Below are 20,805 nucleotides of genomic sequence, written 5' to 3' on the forward strand. Positions count from 1 at the left end.
GGTCAGGACTCTTGAAACATATAGTAATACAATTGTTAGAAATGAGCAGATTAGAATATCAAAACAAAATAAATATATTTTACTGGGATAAATAAAAACTAATTTTTTGTTGAACAAACTTCATAAATGGCTAATCACCACAGTCTGATGGATCCTGAGTCTCCTATGACTCAAAACCATGTGGTGTTTGAGTTTATGTGAAATTAGCCATGATCGCTTACATATGGGCCATGAGAGCCTCATGATCGGCTCTCCTCCGATCGTCCTCGACTCTCCTCGGCTCCTTAGTGTGTTAATACTCCGGGATAATTTTGATGTGGTCAACTAAGTTCAATTAGGTCATGTTGTGTTTGATCCTTGTGTCTAAGTGTGCAGGAGCTTAGGAACACAAGAAGTTGCGTGGAAGACACATCTAGCGAAAAGGATGGCACAGGAAGGAAGTCCATGGGCTCGGTGCATCCGAAAGACGAGATGTTGCGGAAGAGTATACTGACGGACAAGAAGGACATGCGCGGTGGTTTGAGAGACAAGAAGCAAGGGAGGAAGGCTGCTTGAAGAGAAGGTCGGAGTTGGGTTTGGGTGAGCTCAACTCCGGTTAGCTGGAACATCACCCACGCGAAGAGATAAGCAAAGGAGCTGATCTGCCGTATGGATGACACCTTCCAACCTTTGAAGGCGCCTTCCGATTGCTGTTAGCCGTGGATAGAGTTTTATCCACAGTGGATAAAACTTATTCGACGGAAGGCGCCTTGGACCTCATTGGAGGTGCCTTCAAGTTGCAGATAGAGTTTTCCAAGGGCTATAAAAAGATCCCTGGACCTAGGACATAAAGTACAACCGAACTACAAGTCTTGTATTCACTAGTTCCTAGTCATTCTGTGAGCTGTCAACGTCTATAAGAGGCTACTCCGCCTTCAACAAAGGAGTTTTTCTATTAGAGCTATCCTCAATGCATTGGATTAACAACCACCTAGGTTGTAACCAAGTAAATAGATTGTCCTCTTACTTTCCTTGAATTGTTCAGTTTTATTATTCTGTTTATTATAATTGTGTTACTAATCAAGGAAAAAGAATGAGAAGAGGTTATCTTTATCCTTGTAGGTAGTTCACTCTTTCTTGTTGGCCCCGTTGCACTAACAAGTGGTATCAGAGCCCAACCACTTCAGAAAGACTAACCGCCGATTGAACTACAAAAACGATGGTCAGACCAAGCATTTATCCGTTGAAGTTCGAGAGAGACTTCCTGCAATGGAACGTTATATGGAGGTATTTTTTAAAATAGATTTTAAAATTCTCTTAATTATGAAATATGGTTGTGTAGCCCCCATGGACCAACAAGGAGCTGAGAAAGAGGAGCATTCATGGACAAAGAAAGCACAAGCAGACTTCGTAGCTAACGGATGAGCTGAATTCCATTTGCTGAGCGAGCTACCTCTGCAGGAAGTTAGCAGAAAATCGGCGCCTACGAATCAGTAAAGGATCTTTGGGAGAAGTTCCTGGAGCTATACGAAGGAACACCCGAAGAAAAGCTTGAGAGACGAGACTGCTCTGGAACCAAATCAACAACCTCTAGATGGTAGAAGGCGAATCAGTTTCTTATTTACACGGAAGAATCAAGGAGCTAATCATCGGATTAACAAACCTCGGAGAAACAGTAACTAATCGGGATACGCAAAGGTATGCCTTAAATGCATTCCTAAGAACATCGAAATGGACATCTATAGTAGACTCCTACGATACCTCCAAAGATCTCGATATAAGCATTAGAAAATCTTTTTTCCACTTTCAAATTACATTAGTCTCAGTGTGCAGGATAAAGAAAGGAACCAAGTCAGAACCTAGTACTGCAAGCCCAAAAGGGCGGACCAGATTCAGACTTCGAAGCATCCATCGATGCAGATGAAGCATTATTGGTAGGAAAATTTAATAGATTTATTAAACCTAATAAATTCAAGTCATAGACAAAAAAAGACTTTCGGAGAAAAAGGAAGATTCAATGTTATAATTGCCAAGAAGAATGGCACATCAAGGACGACTGCCCAAATTGAAAAAGGAGAAAGACAAAGGGAAAAGATCAACAAGATCGAAGCTCAAGAATTTAAAGGCAACATGGAATAAATCTTCGTCCTCTGAGTTTGAGATCAAGGCCTATGCTGGGCTAGCTCTACCGACCGACCACCAAGAAGAAGATGAAAACAGTTCAGAGATAAGCATTGATGAAGAGGGAGGATCTTCAGAAGAAAGCTTCGATGAAGGGAAAGTATCAGAATATGAGGTAAGTAAGGTATATGCCTTATCTTCTGAAAAGTCATTTCAATTTATTAAGATACTCTCCAAGGATTTAATAAAACTAGAAAAAGAAAATGCTAAGATAAAACTAACCTTAGCTAATTCATGCCCCATAATAATGTATGATAATCTAAGAATAGAAAATGATAAATTGAAAGTACAAATAGAAAAATTAGGAAATGACTATGCATGTTTGAATTTGAATAGTTGCCAAAAATCAAAATTTAGAAATTATAGTAGAATCAACTGCTACATTAGAAATCACTAGGGGCAGATCAAGAAAATCCCTAGAAACTATGTACCTCTAAAATTTTTAATAAATCTAGTAGATAGGAACCTATATTAGGTTCTAAAATCCTTTTTAGATTAAAATTCATCTTTTTTGAAATTGTCTCAATTAGAAAAATATTTTTTTTTCTATTTGTATTCCGAGTTAAAATTTTTTATACTATCCGATGATTTAATCTGCAAACTATTTTTTTTTAAAAGTTTTTTTTTTCTATTGGGTATTTTTTTTAACGAAAAGCATATTTTAAAACTTAAAATTATTTTGCAGACTTAAAATTTGAATTTTTTTAATGATAAAATATAATATTAACTGTTAAAAGAAATTTGAATTTAAAATTTTAAAGTAAATAGAAATTTGAAAACTTTTACTTTTGCCATTAAACTAATATTTCTTGTTATGTTCCCCTAGAAATTTATATTAAAATTTTCTACTTGTTTATGTTATTTTTCCTTCTTTATTTTTTAATGTGATCAAAGGGGGAGAAAAAGGTACAAGTTAAGGGGAGTAAGGACATTCTTTTATTTTTTTTAACTCACTTAATTCCCATAATTTTTATCCTTATATTTATTTTTACAACTAACTTGTTTAGTTTATTGCTTTACTATATTATTGCATTTTAACCCTAACTTAAACTTGGGTTAATACACATAAAAAAGGAGAGATTATTAGTACTCCGGAGTAATTTTGATGTGTTCAACTAAGTTCAGTTAGGTTTTGTTGTGTTTGATCTTTGTGTTTAAGTGTGCAGGAGCTTAAAAACATAAGAAATCGAGCGGAAGATACAGTTAGCGAGAAGGATGACACGGGAAGGGAGTCGATAGACTCGATACATTCGAAAGACGAGATGTTGTAGAAGAGTACACTGGCGGACGAGAAGGACGCGTGCAACGGTCTGAGGGAAGAGAAGCCGGAGAGGAAGGCTGCTCGAGGAGAAGGTCAGAGTTGGGTTCGGGTAAGTTCAACTCCGATTAGCCGGAGCATCACCTACGTGAAGAGATCAGTAAAGGAGTTGATTTGCCATATAGAAGGCGCCTTCTATGGCTGGAAGACACCTTCCATGGCTGGAAGGCGCCTTCCAACCTTTGGAGGTTCCTTCTGATAGCCGTTAGCTACAGATAGAGTTTTATCCATAGCGGATAAAACTTATCCGATAGAAGGTGCCTTGGACCTCATTGGGGGCACCTTCTGTTGGTTGCTACTCGGAATACCGTCCTAGTTCCCCTGTACAAAAATTTATACAAGCATAGAACTATCCTAGCTACCCATGTGCTCTACTAAAGTTAAATTTGGATTGCAAACGATGCTTAACATTATTAATCCAAATTTCCCCTTTAGAATTTAAATTTGGATTGGGAACGAAACTTAACATTCTTACTCCAAGTTCAACCGATGAGATCTTCCTAATTTAAACCCTATTATATAAGTTATCAAATATCTATTTCTAAAATCGGCTTACAGGTTAAACATGGCGAGGCACTAGGCCTTCTTGGGTATGGGATCATCCACCACTTCCTAGACAAAACCTCACAGAGAAATTGGATATTTAACTTCTTACAGTAAACTAGGTTTAACTATAGAGATCTCAATATAAGCACAATATCGAAACATGAAATCGAAACGAAAATCGATAATAAAAACGATAATTATAATTAAACTACAAGAATTTTTGCATTCAACAACACCCAATAGACAACGCTTTTTAATAAAAACGTTGTCGTTCTTTGTTTTACAACGCTTTTAGTGAAAAGCGTTGTCTATGGTATTTACTTTTTACTAAAGACAACGGTTTTTAATGAAGTGTTGTCTTTAGTGTTGTTGTTTATGGTCAAAGACAACATTTTTTTAAAAAACGTTTTTTAAAGTGTTGTGTATGTTTCCCCTAAACTCACTTAAAATAAATTCGCAGCCCTCGCTTTGCTAAACTCTAAACCCTCAACGCGCGCGCGCCTTCTCCTCACCACTCCTCTCCACGAGTTCTCCTCTCCACGAGTGCCTTCTCCTCTCCTTCTCCTCTCCACGAGCGCCTTCTCCTCTCCTTGCCGCGTGATCTCCTCTGAACCCTAATCTCGACCCAAACTCCTCACGCAAAACTCCTCACGCCGGCCCAACTCCTCCAAGTCGAGAGAGATGGGATCAGTTATGGTGTAGTAAAGGGATCGCACGGGGGGGACGAGCGTGGTCTACCTTTTTGTGCTGGCCCCATTTTCGATTTTGTAACCTATCTATCATAAATAATTTTGTACCGTGCAGGCCTTCCTGCTAGGGTTTTGCACAGGGCAGAGACTTCCATCCCAATTCGTAAACTAAGCCAAGGTAAACCTCTCAACCATTTCCTTCTCTTCAACACCCTTCTTGCTGATCTGGTTGGTCAATTTTTGACAGAAAGTAATGTTAGAAAGCAGTAGTTACTTACCTCTGTTCGTTGTTATATTAGGTCGGCAAAGGGTCCTGCTTTCATTGTAGAGAGAATAGAGCTGCTGGATCTTGGAGTTGACCAGAGTTTTAATGTTCCAACGATCTCATCTGGTTGGCTAGCTGGTTCTGGTTGGGGGTAACATCTAACAAGTGCTGTTCTCATCGTTGCCTTTCATTTCATTTTTCCTTTGTTGGAATTAACAACAAAAGAACGAACTTTCTTTCTTTCTTTCTTTTTTCCAATAATGAAGTTTTATCTTGTTGTTAAAATCTTATCAATTTAGTTTGCAGATTACAATTTTTGCATGCGATTTTCTACATGGGCAAATATAATGCTTTAGTGTATAATTACATATCGGATTTAATTAGACTTCCAAAATTATGTCCTGCTTAAAAATGATCTATTTTTCAGCATAATCTTTGTGATTTCTTGCGCATTTGAACCTAACTTAGGATTATATTTAATGCTTCATATATACCTTTATTCTTGGTTGGTACTAGGAATTTTTACTATTCAATTTTACATTTTGTTATTCTTTTAAGCAATAAAATTTACTCTTTTAGCTAGTGGCACAAACATTTAAAGCATGCACATGCTCAATAAGCATCAATCTAGCCACACAACCTGTCATACTCCATGCCTATCCTTTCTCTATATTGTAATATTCCCCTCATTCAGGGTCAGGGGCATAGGTATACTCATTAATCAAGCTCCGTTAATAAGCTTGCTTCTAACATGATAAAATAAGGAGCTAATTTAAACCAGAGTGTGATCCCCTTAAGCTAATTTGTAGTGCCTTCTTTCCTCCTGTAAGTATTTTTAAAATATATTTCCTCTAAGAACCCTCTAATTGATTCACATTAAATTATTTCACATTTGTTATTTGATTTTTCTTTGTTGTAGGGGACTGAATTATGTGATGATAATGACATCAATAGAGCTATTATGTGGAAGAAAGGACGCGCCAACAAAGGAGGAGAGTTTGAAGGTGAAGATTTGGTGAACACAGTACACAAGATTGTAAGTAAATTTTCATGTTCTTCTGATAATGACTTCAATACATCTTCTAGTTTTCGAGAGTAAAGTTGCATGCATGCATACCCTTTGCGTGAGGAAGCCAAGGCAAGCAGTGCAATGAGGAGTTTAACAGCCATTCCTTGCATAGCTTGAATTCTCAGTACTAGAGCATGTATTGAGGAAGTAAATGGTGAATGAATGCATTGAGAGCTTAGAGGTGACGAGTTTATATAGAACAGATGTGGATTTACTAGGTATCTAGGTTTGAAATGTTCTTACTTGGAGAAGAGATCAAGTCGAAAAGTCTATTACATGCAGTGGTTTCCTTTTGCTGCAATCAATTAATGGTGAATGCATTGAGAACTTAGAGGTGATAGCTAGAGTTTCTATAGAACAGATGCAGATAAATCAACCAGGTTTGAAAGCAATTTGTAAGCTTCAGTAACCCAAGGGCCAGTAAAGTTGTTCCCCAGACCACTGCTCTGAAGCTTCTATTATGTTTTCCCACTTGATTGGTGACAAATAAAGCTCCTTGTCTCCTTGAGCATTCTCTTTGTGCTGTTTTAGTTTGAATTAAAGCATAAGATTCATGAATCGGAACTTGAGAGGTTGGGAACAACTTTACTTTTGATTATTCTTTCCTGCAACTCCAGACAATTAGCTTCAATTATGTGGTGGTCCAGACAATTCAGTGATCTTAATATTTGGTAATATTTGGTCTTTGATGCTCACGACAGAGTTCCAACGCTGCATGATTACCTTGTTCAAGCAGATTGCTCGCTGCCTCAGTAGCTCGCATTTTCAGGTTTGTTTCATCATTGATATTCCTTCTTTTTAGTGTTCTATATTAAAAGGAAATACTAACTGTCGATGAGATTGTTATCCTCTTGCTTGAACATGAACCAAAGTATATAAATTTGACCTTTTGATCTGAAAGTATAAAAAAAAGTTAATTGGATACTAGTTTTTTATTTTTTTTTGCAGTTGCATTTGTTGTATTTTCATATGTTTCTCAGTGAACTTCTAAACAATTCTTTTTTCATTAATTTATTAAGGCTTATTATAAGTTTCAGTTTGATGGTGCAAATTGTTTTCTTTTGTAATCCATCTGTTTCTTCTTTGGTTTAGGAAAGTTGAAGTGAATCCCTTGATTTGGAGGAGCTGTCAGGATTAGTACCATGGATTGGCTTGGGCAATCTCAATATTTGCGTCAAACTGTCTTTTGGCCTTCCCTATCATCTGCAGTATCTGAGGTATACTATGCACATTTACCGTGAATTTTCCTTATTGAGCTTGGGCTAGTGACGGTTACGAATGTATTTTATTTCAAGAACCGTATAAGCAAGTGTTCGTGCATCTAGTTTTATAACAATGCACTTCGTATCTTTGATCTAAAAAGCTTCTGAAACAAGTCATCTTCTCCAAGCATGCCCTGGTCAACATGCTAGTCACCTACTGGAGTCATTTCCTCGATGGCATGGATGAATACCTGAAATCCATCCTCTACTCCACCATTCTTTGCCACTCCTCAAGCCGAAACAACTGCAAAGGTAGAGTCAACATCAAGTATTACATTGTACCTGGCTACAAGAAGACCGGGGCCGCAAAATCCAATAAAGACAGGTCAAACATCAAGTAGCATTTTGTAACTTATTCCTCTTAGGTTATATGCTTGGTTAATATATATGCTTAGAACTTGTAAAGACAGGTCAAACATTAATATGCTTGGTTAATATATCCATCTACAGCACTCCCGCTTTTTCCTCTAAATATGATTTTCATTTAGCACAGAACTAATGCCAATTTTTTTATTTTGATGCAGTGTTTAAAGAGCTTGAGTAGAAGTTGGCCCTAAAGAAAACTTGTCAGTTACGATATAAACACACTTACGGTATGAATTACATGTATATATAACATTGACATATTATTTAGTACGAGATTTACATGTATGAAAGTTTTCATACAAAATTTCTTGATTGCCTACAACCCCAGGTGTGCTGATGACAAGTTGAAGAAGATGGCTCTAAGAGTGATAGCTGAAAGCCTTTCAGAAGAAGAGATTGCTGGACTTAAAGAAGCAATTCCATGCGATCCCCCGTTTGAGATCCCAGAAGGGCCCTCGTACACTTGTCGTGGCCGCCGCCGGCATTTCTAGTGCTGTCTCTGAGGCCATGGCCGCCAAGTGGGCACAGAAGACCGTCGTCGTCCCTGCTCAGAGGCGCGGATGCCATCTCATCACCCCCAAGGTTCAATCGCCCCCAAATCTGTCTCTTTTTCTTCCGATCATTTCTTGATTTTATCTCCCTTATTAATCAGTAAAAAGCAATTTTTTTCCTGTTGTGTTTGGAAAATGATCCACTGGTCAATCGATAGATGCGTTTGGTTGTACTTGATCTCTTATATTTCTTACTGATGGACGCTCGATGTATAGGAAAATGTGATGAAACATAACTCGTATGCTTCTGGTGTTGTGCCAGATTGTTGAAGAGATACAACAAGATTTGTCGGGCTTCAAATGCGGCCTTGCTCATCTTTTCCGTGAGTTTTCGTTGACTGCGATTACAATTTTATTAAAAACAAATTGTCCGTTGCATTTTGCTGCTGTTCTTCTGATCAGAAGGTTAAATACTTGTTCAGTGCAACATACAAGTGCTTCTCTCACCATAAATGAGAATTATGACTCTGATGTTCAGAGCGACACTGAAACATTTCTGAATCGGATTGTGCCAGAGGTGATATTCATAGATCCCTTTAGTGATTACTGCAAAATATAGAATTGGATTTTTTTTTTTGACGATTTACTTATGATTCATCCTTTGCTTATTGTGTTAGGGTCGATCTGCACCGTGGAAGCACACATTGGAAGGTGAGTAAACGTGAAAATTGCAGCCTCCCAATTTCATTAACACCCAATACTGAAATAGCCTTCTTTCATCTCTGGCAATTGCCAGAAAAATCAGTATCAGCTGATAAAGCAGTTACGATTTATTGAACTGCTGTGCTGATCTTGGCATTAAATATTGTAGAAGAGCTTATGATTGCCATTCCCTATGTATAATTCTTCTAATCAAGCGACCATCCTTCTCGAATAATAGCAGCAAGACTATTAATCATGCTTTATCTTTCTGTTTCAATAAGACAGGAATGGTTCTTCTCTTCTTTAAGGAAAGCACACAATTGATTTCTCTCCATTTTGAGGAAGCATAGAAACTTGTTCTATTATGTAGCACTTCACACTATTACCTTGTAACTTTTGATCATTTTGTTTCAATGTGATGTATAGGTTGCTCTCTACTGGATATGGATCCTTTAAGATTAAGTCCAGCAATCTTAAAGAAGAGTCAATGATGAGGTTTTGTAAAACTTGTGTGTTTGAAAAATTATTGTCATGAAGTTAAGGATAACTTGTATGATACAAAATTAATTAGTGGATCAATATGTATACATTTTGTTTGTATAATATAAAGTTTTATTTATTTGTTAAATAGTCTTATTATAAAAATGATTGTGGTTGTGGATATTCAATTATATGTAAATTTTGAGTATTTTTTTATAATTTTTGCTATTTAATTAAGAAAAACACTATTTTTTATAAATTTAAAAAGACAACGTTTTTAAGTAATAAAAGACAACGCTTAAAAAACAATGTCTTTGAGACCAACCACAACGCTTTTAAAGCGTTGTCTTTGATATGTGCATTTTTACAACAACATCTATAACAACGCTTTTTAAGAACGAAAAGACAACGCTTAAAAAGCGTTGTCTTTGTGACCAACCACAACGCTTTTAAAGCGTTGTCTTTGATATGACTTTCTACAACACCATCTACAACATCACTTTTTAAGTACATACGACAACGCCAAAAAAGCGTTGTTGTTTAGCTTTTTTCTTGTAGTAACTAAACCGATAACCTCTTGTGTTTGGTTTTATAAGATCTATACAAAAAGGATGCACTAGTTATGATGCGAAAACTTATAACTAGTTATACTTTTCGTAGCTTATAGACTTCTCGATCTTCTATTGTATTCCTCTACTTCTCTTAGACGTCGTGTGGGCGACGATCTTCCAAGAGGAAATCCACCCGAGCCTTCTCTTCTAGCTTCCAAGTTTTGGCCACCAACAACCTCCAAAGGATGATGAGTTTCGGTCACCAACCAATCTCCAAGGGATGTTAGGAAACAATGCCTCATTTCTCTACTCCTCCTTCAAGCAAAATCCGGCCAACCACCAAACTCCAAGAGATGATGCCACCGACCACCAAAGAGGAAGAGAAGGAGAATAAGAAGGGCCGACCACAAGGAATAAGAGAGGAAGAATACTAGATGTGTTGTGAGGTGAGACACCTCTACCCTCTCTTTTATATTCCTTGGTCTTGGTAAATAAGGAAAGTTTTAAACATAATTAAAACTTCCTTATATTCCTTGCCAATGACTAAAAAGAAAAGTTTTAAAACAAAAAATTAAAACTTTCTTTTCTTCTTGTCATGGCCGACCACCCCTTTAATTTCAAACAAGGAAAGTTTTAAACATGAAATTAAAACTTCCTTATTTGTTTCCGGTAAAAAATTTTAATTAAAAATTTCTTTCTTTAAATCCCTTGTTGGTTGTAAAAGAGAAATTATATAAATTAAAATATTTCTTTTAAAACATGTGGATGATTGCTAAAAAGGAAAGTTTTATCAAAAATTAAAATCTTTCTTTTAACTAAAGATATCAAATATTTCTCTTAATCCTTTGTAGAAAGCTATAAAAGGAAAGATTTAAAATTTTTAAAACTCTCTTTTAAAACCCTCTTTTAAAACCATGGCTTCCACATAAGGAAAGATCTAAAATTTAAAATCTCCAACGGCATCGGCGACCTAGCTACCAACGACGGCCGATACAGACACTAGTCGCATGCTAGCGGCCACTACAACCACCAACCGCATGCTGGTGGCCGACACAGCCGCCAGCCGTGTGCTGGCGGTTAACACAGCCACCAAGTGCGTGAGCAACCGGTAGCACGCGTGCTAGCGGCCGACAAAGCCACCAGTTGCGGGTTGTGCCAACCGCCAGTCGTCGCCGACGTTGAGAAGAGCGGGGAGAGAGGGGAGGAGAGAACTCACTGGCAATCGCTAGAGTAGATCGGGATTGGGGATCCAACGCGTGCGTGAGGAAAATTCGGGGCCATGCCCTACAATTTTATGCGAACTTACTGATGGAATTATGTTCATCGGGCATCCGTTGGTAATTACCGGCTGAACTTGATACCCATCAGTAATCCCTATATTACCGATGAAACACATATTTTGTTGGTAATTACGGACAGAAAAGCTATTCCGTTGGTAATTTCTAATAGGTATTATTGATGGAATGACAATTTCATCGGTAATTACCGAGAGAACACATATTCCGTCGGTAAATTTGTCGATAAAGTTAATATTCTCGAGTTATGATTAGCTCTACTAATAGAACTTTATGTCTCTTGGTAATTACTGACGAAATATTATTTTTATTAGTATTTATTTATAAAAATTTATTCCCTCAATAATTTCGTTACTATTCTGAGATATTTGTTAGTGTCAAATAATGACTCAATGGGATGTATTGGCAAAATTAAACTAATCATAATAGTTTATTAATTTTATTCATCAATTAATAAATATGTAACCTAAATAAATTTAACTACAAAATATATTCCTTTTATTATATTATAATTTGATGTAATATAATAATTATTTATATAAAAACACAATAAATACCATGCAATTGCATTTAAGTAGCGTATTCACATAAACTAGACAGATTATTATTAGGGTAGATTAAAATATTAAAAAATTATTTTAGATATCAAATTTAATTATTTAAATTTTAAAAATATTTTATGATTTGATTGATATATCGATTTGATCATTTGAAAATCAAGCCAATTATTTTTATCTATTAAAATTTTCTGATCGAGACGGTGATAAGACTAGTTTTAGACCTATTAAAATGGTAAATAATTATTTTTAATAAGTTAAACTAAGGTGATATTTAGTTCATTCCTAGGAATAAAAATAGGAATGAGTATTAGGTGACATTTGATTAAATGATAAGAATGACTATAAGTATGAGTTTGATAATAAGATGGAATGAGAATGAGGATGAAAATAAAATTTACCTAGTTATATGTATTTTGTTATTCCCATAAATCTAGAAATTATTCTCAAATTTTCATTTTCAAACCTACAGTCCAAATACTATCTTTTACTATCATTCTATTCCCTCGTTTTCAAACACATCAACCAAACACCCCTTATAATATTAATTATGGAATGGGAATAAGTATGAGCTTGAATATCATTTTTAAAAATAATGTTTGGTTAGTTTAATATTTTCAATCAGAATGAACCTAAATTTTCTTTTTTTACCTTTAGAGGAAAATAAATAAAAAAAATTAGATGTGAGAGAAAAATATGATGAGAGATGATGGGAAAAAATAAAGAGAGAGAAAGTATGGCGAAGGAAAATGAGGAGAGAGAACATGATAGGAGAAATTGAGGAGAGAAAAGTATGATGACAGAGAAAGTGTGCTGAGAGAGAAAGTGTGATAGGAAAAAATGAAGAGAGAGAAAGTGTGATGAGAGAAAATAAGGATAGATTGAGGAGAGAGAAATTATGATAAGAGATAAAGTGTGATGAGAAAAATGAAGAGAGGGAAAGTGTGATGAGAGAAAAATAAGGAGAGAGAATGTGATGAGAGAGAATGAAGAGAGAGAAAGTATGATGATGATAGAAAATGAGGAGAGAGAGTATGATAAGAAAGATTGAGAAGAGAGAAAGTATAATGAGAAAGAAAATGGAGAGAAAGTGTGTATATAATGGCAGAAAAAGTGTGATGAAAGAGAAGTGTAATGACAGAAAATAAGGAGAGAGAGTGTGATGGGAGATAATGAAGAGAGAGAAAGTGTGATGATAAAAAATGAGAAGAGAGAGTATGGTGGCAAAAGGCGAATACGCTCGCCGCCAACGCCCCCGCCTGTTGGAGTGTATACTGAAAGCCTAAGTTTTGTAAACATTCATTATGAATAAAGAATCACATTTGGTCAAATTGTCTACATTTAGTTGTAGTTGTTCAATTAATTTATACTGTAGATAACATAGTATGTGGTGCCACATGCAGAAGATAATGTTATCAGTACCTTATAAATTATAAACAGTAGCTCACGACCAAAATGGAAAGGAACAAACCATTAGAAGGTCATAGTGTAATTAGGTATCAGTTTATCTTGACTGTATAATTACACTAGTACACTTAGAGTATAATGAGTAGGACCATTTGAGGTCGTTTCTTTTATACTGACTTTATAAAGAAACAAAGACCTCGGTTATTATGGAAGTGTGTGCGCTTAATCCTAATATAATAACAAGCACATATATTTGATATTTATTTCTTTAATTTATCAATGGGTGAGATTTAGTTCGATGAATCAATAAGCCCGATAAGTTGGGAAATGATATCACTTATAGTGTGTGTTGTTGATTATAGAAGGAAACTGTGTCCTAGAGATACTAGGTTGATAATGTCCTCAAGAGGAGCTCATAAGGATTGTCATGTTAAACCCTGCAGGTGGATTTAGTCCGACATGATGATAAGGTTGAGTGGTACTACTCTTGTATTAAGATATTAATTAAATGAGTTGTCAGTAACTCACTTAATTAGTGGACATTCGATATCTTAAACACAGGGAGACTAACACACTCATAATAAGAAGGAGCCCAAAAAATGTAATTTGGGATTGGTGCGGTAGTTCAATAATAGTTCTCTAGTGGAATGAATTATTATTGATAAAATTAAGTTGTGTGTTCGGGGCGAACACGGGATGCTTAATTTTATCGGGAGACCAAAACCAATTCCTCCTCTCGGTCCCTATCGTAGCCTCTTATTTATAGAGTACTATACCCACCTATACCCACTTTCTATACCCACCTAATAGGGGCCGGCCAAGCTAGCTTGGGAACCAAGCTAGGGCCGGCCTAAGCATAAATTGGTGTGGCCGGCCCTAGCTTGAACCCAAGCTAGAGGGGTCGGCCATATTAAATTAAAAAGGATTTTAATTTTAATTTTTATTATGTGGAAGATATAATTTATTAAAGAGAATTAAAATTAAAATATCTCTCTTGTAAAAGATCTACAAAAGATTAAAGAAAGAGATTAGATCTCTTTCCTTATTTGTAGATTGGTGAGATATTTTATTTTCTCTTAAAAAATTATTCACATATTGTTAAATTAAAATTATAGAAATTTCTTTTTATCAACCATGAAGAGATTTTTGAAGAGAAATTTTGTTTTTAAAATTTCCGGAAACAAATTAGGAAGTTTTAATTTGTTGATTAAAACTTGTCTAATTTATTTCTTTTGATGTGGCCAGCCAATATTGTTTTAATTGGAAATTTTATTTTATTTTTCTCAATTAAATCATGTCAAGGAAATTAAGGGAATTTTATTGTAATTAAATTTCCTAATTTGCCTAGGCCAAGGAATATAAAAGAAGGGGTGGGGGTGCCTTCATGAGATACAAGCTCTATTATTTCTCTCCCTCTTTTGTTCCTTGGTGTGGCCGGCCATCATCATCCTCTCCCTCTCTTCCTCTTGTGGTGGCCGAAACATCCCTATTGCTTGGAGTTTTTGTGGAGGTCAGATACTACTTGGAGAAGAAGAAGAAGAAGGAGAGAAAGCTAGCATCTCTTGGAGCTTGGTTGGTGTTTTGATCTTCTTCCTTGGTGAAGCTTCCTTATTGTTGGCCGAACCTAGCTAGGAGGAGAAGAAGGTGGTTGGTGGTTTCTCATCTCGGAAGATCGTTGCCCACACAACGTCCGAGGTTAGAAGAGGAATACGGTAGAAGATCAAGAGGTCTTTCTAGAAGGTATAACTAGTAATTTTTCCTTTCCGCATCATACTAGTTATTTATGGAAATAATACCAAATACAAGAGGCTTACGTTCTAGTATTTCGAATATGTTTTTCGATGTTGTGTTCTTTTGATTTATTTTTCCTTGTGATTTGATTGTTTTTTTCGGTTAACCTAAAGTTATTTTAGGAAATTAAATATTAGCTTTCCATAAAAGGTTTTGTCTAGTCGGTGGTGGTTGCTCCCATATCCAAGAAGGTCATGTGCCTCGCCACGTCAGTACTGGGAACCAATTATGGAAATTAATATTTAATGGAATTAATAACTTAAGGTGATTTGGATCGAACGTGTTAAGTTCCGCAGGAGATCCAAGTCTAAACCTAAAAGAACAAATAGATTAAGTTTTGGATCAAATGTGTTAAGTTCCGCAGGCGATCCAAAATTTAATTTAAAAGAACACATGGTAGCTAGGAAAAGGTTCAGACCTTTGTACAAAATTTTTGTACAGTGGAACCTCTAGGCTTTCCGAGTAGCAACCAACACCGCCAACCCGTGCCAGGGCCAACACAGAGGGGGTAAATTACGGACGGGTACTAGCCTTTGGAATAGTGACTGAGATATTTACATCGACTTTGCCAAGATTTGAACCCCAGACCTCATGGTGGCAACACCTAATGTGCTAGCCACTAGATCTATCCGAGGGGACAGAGAAAGTATGATAAGAGATATTGAAGAGAGAGAATGTATGATGAGAAAGAAAATGAAATGAAAAAAATAAGGAGAGAGTTAGTAATGGGAGAGAAAGTGTAATGAAAGAGAAAGTGTAAAGGAAGAGAATGAAGGGAGAAAAAATGAGAAGAGAAAGTATGTGATGTGAGAGAATAGGGAGAAAATGGTAGAACATGAGGAGAGAGAAAGTATGTTGAGAGAGAGTATGATGAGAGAATGAGGAGAGAAAGTATAATGAGAGAAAACAAAGAGAGAGAAAGTAAAATAAAAAAAATTAAATAAATATATTAAAGATATTTTTATCCGAAATTTAATTTTCATTCTATTTCTATCAAAAATCAAAAGGAAAGATAGATTTTATCAATATTCAAATTTTTAGATTTCATTTCAAAATCTTAATTCTATTCCAATTGTCCAAATATAAAATTTAGAAATGAATTCATGTCTTCAATTTTAAACTCTTAAATTAAACGTCACCTAAGTACATTGAATCTAATTGTCATTTTTGGGTTAAAAATTAAAATATAGACGGATCATTTTTATCAGCATGATGCGTTTCGTGCACTTAATTCAAATGGGACAAGGGAAAAGAACTCGACCTGAGTCAAAACTGAGCGTCTCCCACTCCCACCACCAGCAACAGCAGCAGCATCCACGTTTCTGTCCCAGAGGCCATGCAAAGCAGTGGCAGTGGCAGTGGCGGGTCACTCTCCAGCTCCGTTCCATCGTGCGCGCGCCTGTCGCGTTGCTACATTTGAACGGCCTCGTGGGGGCACTTCCCAGTCCTCTGAAGAGATAGCAACAAAGGCGCCCCGTCCCACACCAACTCTATCTCCTTGTCCAGAATCCCCCACCCACCCTCATCGCCCAAAGACCCTCATCTGATCAATAGGCAATCATTAGCAGGGGCGGTCATTTAAAAGTGAAAGGAGGGAGCAAAAGGGTTTTCCACAGCTTTCATTCTTCGGTCAAAAGGCAGCCATTATTTCATCTGGAGCTTTAAGGTTGCTATCCGATGGAACATGCAATCGCATCTCTGAGTTTTTCAAAACTTAACTCGATGGCCTTTAATTATGATTCAAAGCTTCATTATTGAAGAAGAACACATTCGGCTCTTTGATTGGTGCTTGCGACTGGCCAACAGTAGGGGCGCATGTGGAGAATCCGAATCTTATCTATTTCACCGAATAGCTCAACAGCAGCAGCAGGCAGTAGCTGTCTCCTTCTCCTACATTTTCTCTGTTTCTGTCAAAGTAGGAGGCAGAAACTGGAAAGGAAAATAAATAAATAAAGCAGGAATAGGATATAAATCTTATTAATGCTTATAGTTGGAGGTGGACGATTTGATGCAAGCTCCAGTTATAAGCTACTTTGTCCAGACTCTACTGTTTGTCTTCATTACCAGCTGAGAGCTGTTCTGCAGCTCAAGAACCCGTGAGATCTGCCCCATCTCCTGAGAACATTTTAAGACTAGCTTGACATCCTTCGTATGTTTGCAATTGCCGAGAGCCAGATATTGCCCGTAATGATGCAGCTATAAATGTGTCTAGATTTCACAGCTCCTCTTCTCTGTTCTTCTGGGGTTTCCGAGAGCCACTTGTCATCCATGGGGTGGAGAGGGAGTTCTAAACGAGTGATGGCGTTAAAGGTGGCTCTTTTATGCTGTCTTTCGTTTTGTGTCTTCTCTCTTTTCAATTTCGCAGAAGGACACAGCGGAGTTAATTCTGCTCCTTCAGGTGAGCAAACTCCAAGTTACAATCCCTGTTTTAAGGTTCGGATGAGTGAAAGTTGAGCAAGAGTTCTCTGATCATTTTGAGTTCCTGTTCCCCATTGCAGAGGCCTCAAGCTGGAGAAGACATTCCAATTATAAGGTGAGATTTTGATCCTGTGTTTGCCATCATAACCAAGATTAATTACTCGAGAATTGCTATTTGAGTCTCTGTTTTCCTGAATTATGCGTTTAATTAAAAAATACTTCACTGTCCTGAGCTTGAAGGCGCATATTAAAGAAATCGTTCCCTTTCGTTCTAAAATACGCCTGTTCTTTTTTTTTTCCCATGACTGAAGCAAACCTGACCTCTGTCTTCGCTGTCGTGCGCAGGCGGCGGCGGATGTAGCAGGAGGATGGCGGAGGAGGGATCGTCTGTTGATAGGGCCGGGGTCGCGACCGCCGCGGTGTACGTCCAGGTGCGGCACGTGCACCCCTTGCTACCCGGTGCATGTCTCGGTGCCGCCGTGGCAACAGCAGCAGGCGGACGCCGCCGAGTACTACCCGGAGGCCTGGCGATGCCGATGCCGCGGCCGCCTCTACGTGCCGTGACTGCTTCTGCATCCTCCTACTCTTCGTCGCTTAGATCGGGAGTGTACAAGATTGAGATCGAAGACATCAACCATACTGTATTTTATACTCTGTCGCATTAACGTGTATATACACAGCGTTTAATTTTAAAATGAGGCGAAAAAAAGATTGCATTTGCTGCTAGGTGATTGTGCTCAAGATTCAAGAGTCAAGACTGGAGACCAGGCATAGTCGAATTGAGTCAATGTTTAAATAAAATTTATTTATTTATTATTATTTACTTAATTGGAGTTTTTTTTATCAAGATAAAACATTCATATGATATATTTAAATAAATTTACTCATAAATTATTTACGAGTCTTGTTAATAAATCAGGCTTATTTAACATGTTTCATACAATCAAACTAAAGAGACATTGCTATCGTCCACTAGAGTGTCTGATTGATTAAAGGATGGTACATTTATTATTTATTATAATAAGATAGGAATTAATTTACACAATTCTTTCCATCCTTAGTTATTTAGATGTAGGGTATAAATTAATCATGAGATTTACTTCTCTTCTCATAATCTAAAGACAAATTATAAGAAGTGTCGGGATCAGCATAATCATCTTTGTTACATTGCATAGATATTGCTGTTATATTAATTAAATCAAGTAAAATTCATGATAGAATAGATCCTTATTTCTTGGATACATTTTGAATAGATGTATAGTTGTGGTTAGATTAAGAAGTGATATTTTAGGATTGATTTTCATTCCTACTTCTTTATAAAGAAAAATTGAATCAGGTAATACTGAACCTGGATGATTAGTCTGATTCTATAGAAGTTTTCTATTAGTCATCAGAGTAAATCAGAAAGTGTTCGCGGTGGACGATCCAGAAGTCTAGCATTCAATACTTGCACGTCATATTTGGAGAAAAATTCTTACAAATACGTCGTAGCTGGGGATCGAATCACGATTATCTGGATGATAATTTGGCACCTTTCAGCTGCATTATTTCCTAGGGGCTCCTACTTCTATATAAAGGCATGTATAACATAAGGTTTAATTAAGTTTTTGGTACATCATCAATAATAAGTAATTAAGATTGTTTTCCAATACTTAAGTTTATTTTATCCCTTCTTTAAATTAGTTATTGCTATCAGTTTAGTATCAAAGTCAAGTATATTCTAGCTCGAATTATTTTTCTAATAGTAAAATATGACAAACAATTTTAATGTTATTTGATCCAATCCCAAATTAAATGGGAAGCACGATTATAATTATTGGCAGATAAGGATGTCTACACATTTGAAATCTCAAAATCTTTGGAGTTCTATTGATTTAAGTCTTTTAGAAGGACCTAATGTGAACTCTCAACGTCGAGATCAACTCGCATTGGGACAAATTCACCAAGGAATAGATTATTCAATTTTTGGCATGATAGCAAATGCTAAGACAACAAAGGAGGTGTGGGGCGTCTTAAAATTGTCATACAAAGGAGTTGATCGAGCACAAAAATCAAAGTTACAGTTGATATGAAGGTTATACATCGATGGATAACTCGGCTTTTGAACTATGGTATATAAAAAAGAGTAAAACAAGAAATGGAGTGGGTATTGTTGTACATAGTTCGTTAAAGGATGAAGTTATATGAGTAGTTAGAAAAGGGAATAGAATTATATTTCTTAGAATAATAGTGATGAAAGAAACTATTAACATATTAACATATATGCACCGCAGTTGGATTAGATGAAACTATCAAATTAAGATTTTTGGACGACTTAAATGAAGTATTATAAAATATTCTACCAAATGAAATGATTTTAATAGAATGTGATCTAAATGGGCATATTAGAATGAAAAATAAGGAATATGAGAGGGTGCATAGGAGTTATGAGTTTGAAATAAGAAATAAAGAAGAAAAAATTATATTAGATTTTACGATAGCATATGACCTTATATTAGCTAATACATTTTTAAGAAAAGAGAAGAATACTTAATCATGTTCAAAGTGGGAATAATAAATCGCAAGTTGTTAGGAAGAAGAATAGAAAGATTTATAAAGATTGCAAGGTCATCCCTGGTGAAAGCTTAACTACTCAACATAAGTTAGTAGTGTTGGATATATGCCTTAAACATATTTTGCATCAATAGAAAAAAATATATATGACTTCTAGAATTAAGTGGTGGAAGTTAAAGGATGAGAAACAAAATATATTTAAGGAGAGGGTAGGAGTACATGCATTAGGTGAAATATACGATGACTCTAATATGACATGGAATAACATGGTATCAAAGTTGAACATAGAAACAATAATGTCTTATTCATCTTGTCAATAAAATGAGATTATATGGAGATAAAATTGGAAATGACACCATAGTTGAGAAAGTTCTTTGAACTATACCATTGGAGTATAATCAATTCAAGAATCACATGATACATAATTGTTGACAATTGCAGAATTAACAGGTATGATAGAAAATCATATTGATAGGATCGACGCAAAGATAGAAACACTAGCAAATGAAGAAACTTTGAAGAATTAGGTTACTCTTAACACGATAGACTCTAGTCAAAGAAAAGGAGGATCCTATAGAGGAAGAGGACGAGGTAATTACTTAAATCAAGGAAGAGATGGAGGTAATGTCAAGCAAGATAAGTTTCCTTTTCTCTACTTTAATTGTGAAAAATATAGGCACAATATTGTAGATCACGAAATTTAATAATCGTGATAATCAGACAAATATTACTGAAAATTATGATGAGAACTCTAATGAGACTGAAACTTTACTTTTGGCTAGTAACATTTTACCTACAGATAAGAACATATGGTTTTTGGATATGGGATGCAGTGACCATATGTGTGGAAGAAAAGAATTATTTTAGGAGTTAGATGAATGTCAA

General features: G+C 36.1%; 2 protein-coding genes across 2 annotated transcripts; both read left to right on the forward strand.

Moving 5' to 3' along the window:
• The first annotated feature begins 8,005 nt into the window (after positions 1-8,005).
• Positions 8,006-9,227, forward strand: LOC122011971 (UPF0047 protein YjbQ-like). Its single transcript, XM_042568415.1, has 4 exons — positions 8,006-8,257; positions 8,489-8,549; positions 8,649-8,743; positions 8,844-9,227. The coding sequence occupies exons 1-4, from the start codon at positions 8,183-8,185 to the stop codon at positions 8,883-8,885; spliced, it is 273 nt and encodes a 90-aa protein (XP_042424349.1). The 5' UTR covers positions 8,006-8,182; the 3' UTR covers positions 8,886-9,227.
• Positions 9,228-16,635: 7,408 nt separating this feature from the next.
• LOC122011462 (EPIDERMAL PATTERNING FACTOR-like protein 4) lies at positions 16,636-17,977 on the forward strand. Its single transcript, XM_042567857.1, has 3 exons — positions 16,636-17,347; positions 17,448-17,482; positions 17,713-17,977. The coding sequence occupies exons 1-3, from the start codon at positions 17,152-17,154 to the stop codon at positions 17,929-17,931; spliced, it is 450 nt and encodes a 149-aa protein (XP_042423791.1). The 5' UTR covers positions 16,636-17,151; the 3' UTR covers positions 17,932-17,977.
• Positions 17,978-20,805: the final 2,828 nt, after the last annotated feature.

This window comes from Zingiber officinale, chromosome 8A, assembly GCF_018446385.1.
Source record: "Zingiber officinale cultivar Zhangliang chromosome 8A, Zo_v1.1, whole genome shotgun sequence".
Classification (NCBI taxonomy): domain Eukaryota; kingdom Viridiplantae; phylum Streptophyta; class Magnoliopsida; order Zingiberales; family Zingiberaceae; genus Zingiber; species Zingiber officinale.

Bases quoted from the DNA above. Each gene is read 5' to 3' on its own strand.
- LOC122011971 (XM_042568415.1), top strand. From the start codon at position 8,183: ATGGCCGCCAAGTGGGCACAGAAGACCGTCGTCGTCCCTGCTCAGAGG. The intron at 8,258-8,488 runs GTTCAATCGCCC...GTGTTGTGCCAG, and splicing joins GCCATCTCATCACCCCCAAG to ATTGTTGAAGAGATACAACA. The intron at 8,550-8,648 runs GTGAGTTTTCGT...ATACTTGTTCAG, and splicing joins CGGCCTTGCTCATCTTTTCC to TGCAACATACAAGTGCTTCT.
- LOC122011462 (XM_042567857.1), top strand. From the start codon at position 17,152: ATGTGTCTAGATTTCACAGCTCCTCTTCTCTGTTCTTCTGGGGTTTCC. The intron at 17,348-17,447 runs GTGAGCAAACTC...TCCCCATTGCAG, and splicing joins AGTTAATTCTGCTCCTTCAG to AGGCCTCAAGCTGGAGAAGA. The intron at 17,483-17,712 runs GTGAGATTTTGA...TGTCGTGCGCAG, and splicing joins GAAGACATTCCAATTATAAG to GCGGCGGCGGATGTAGCAGG.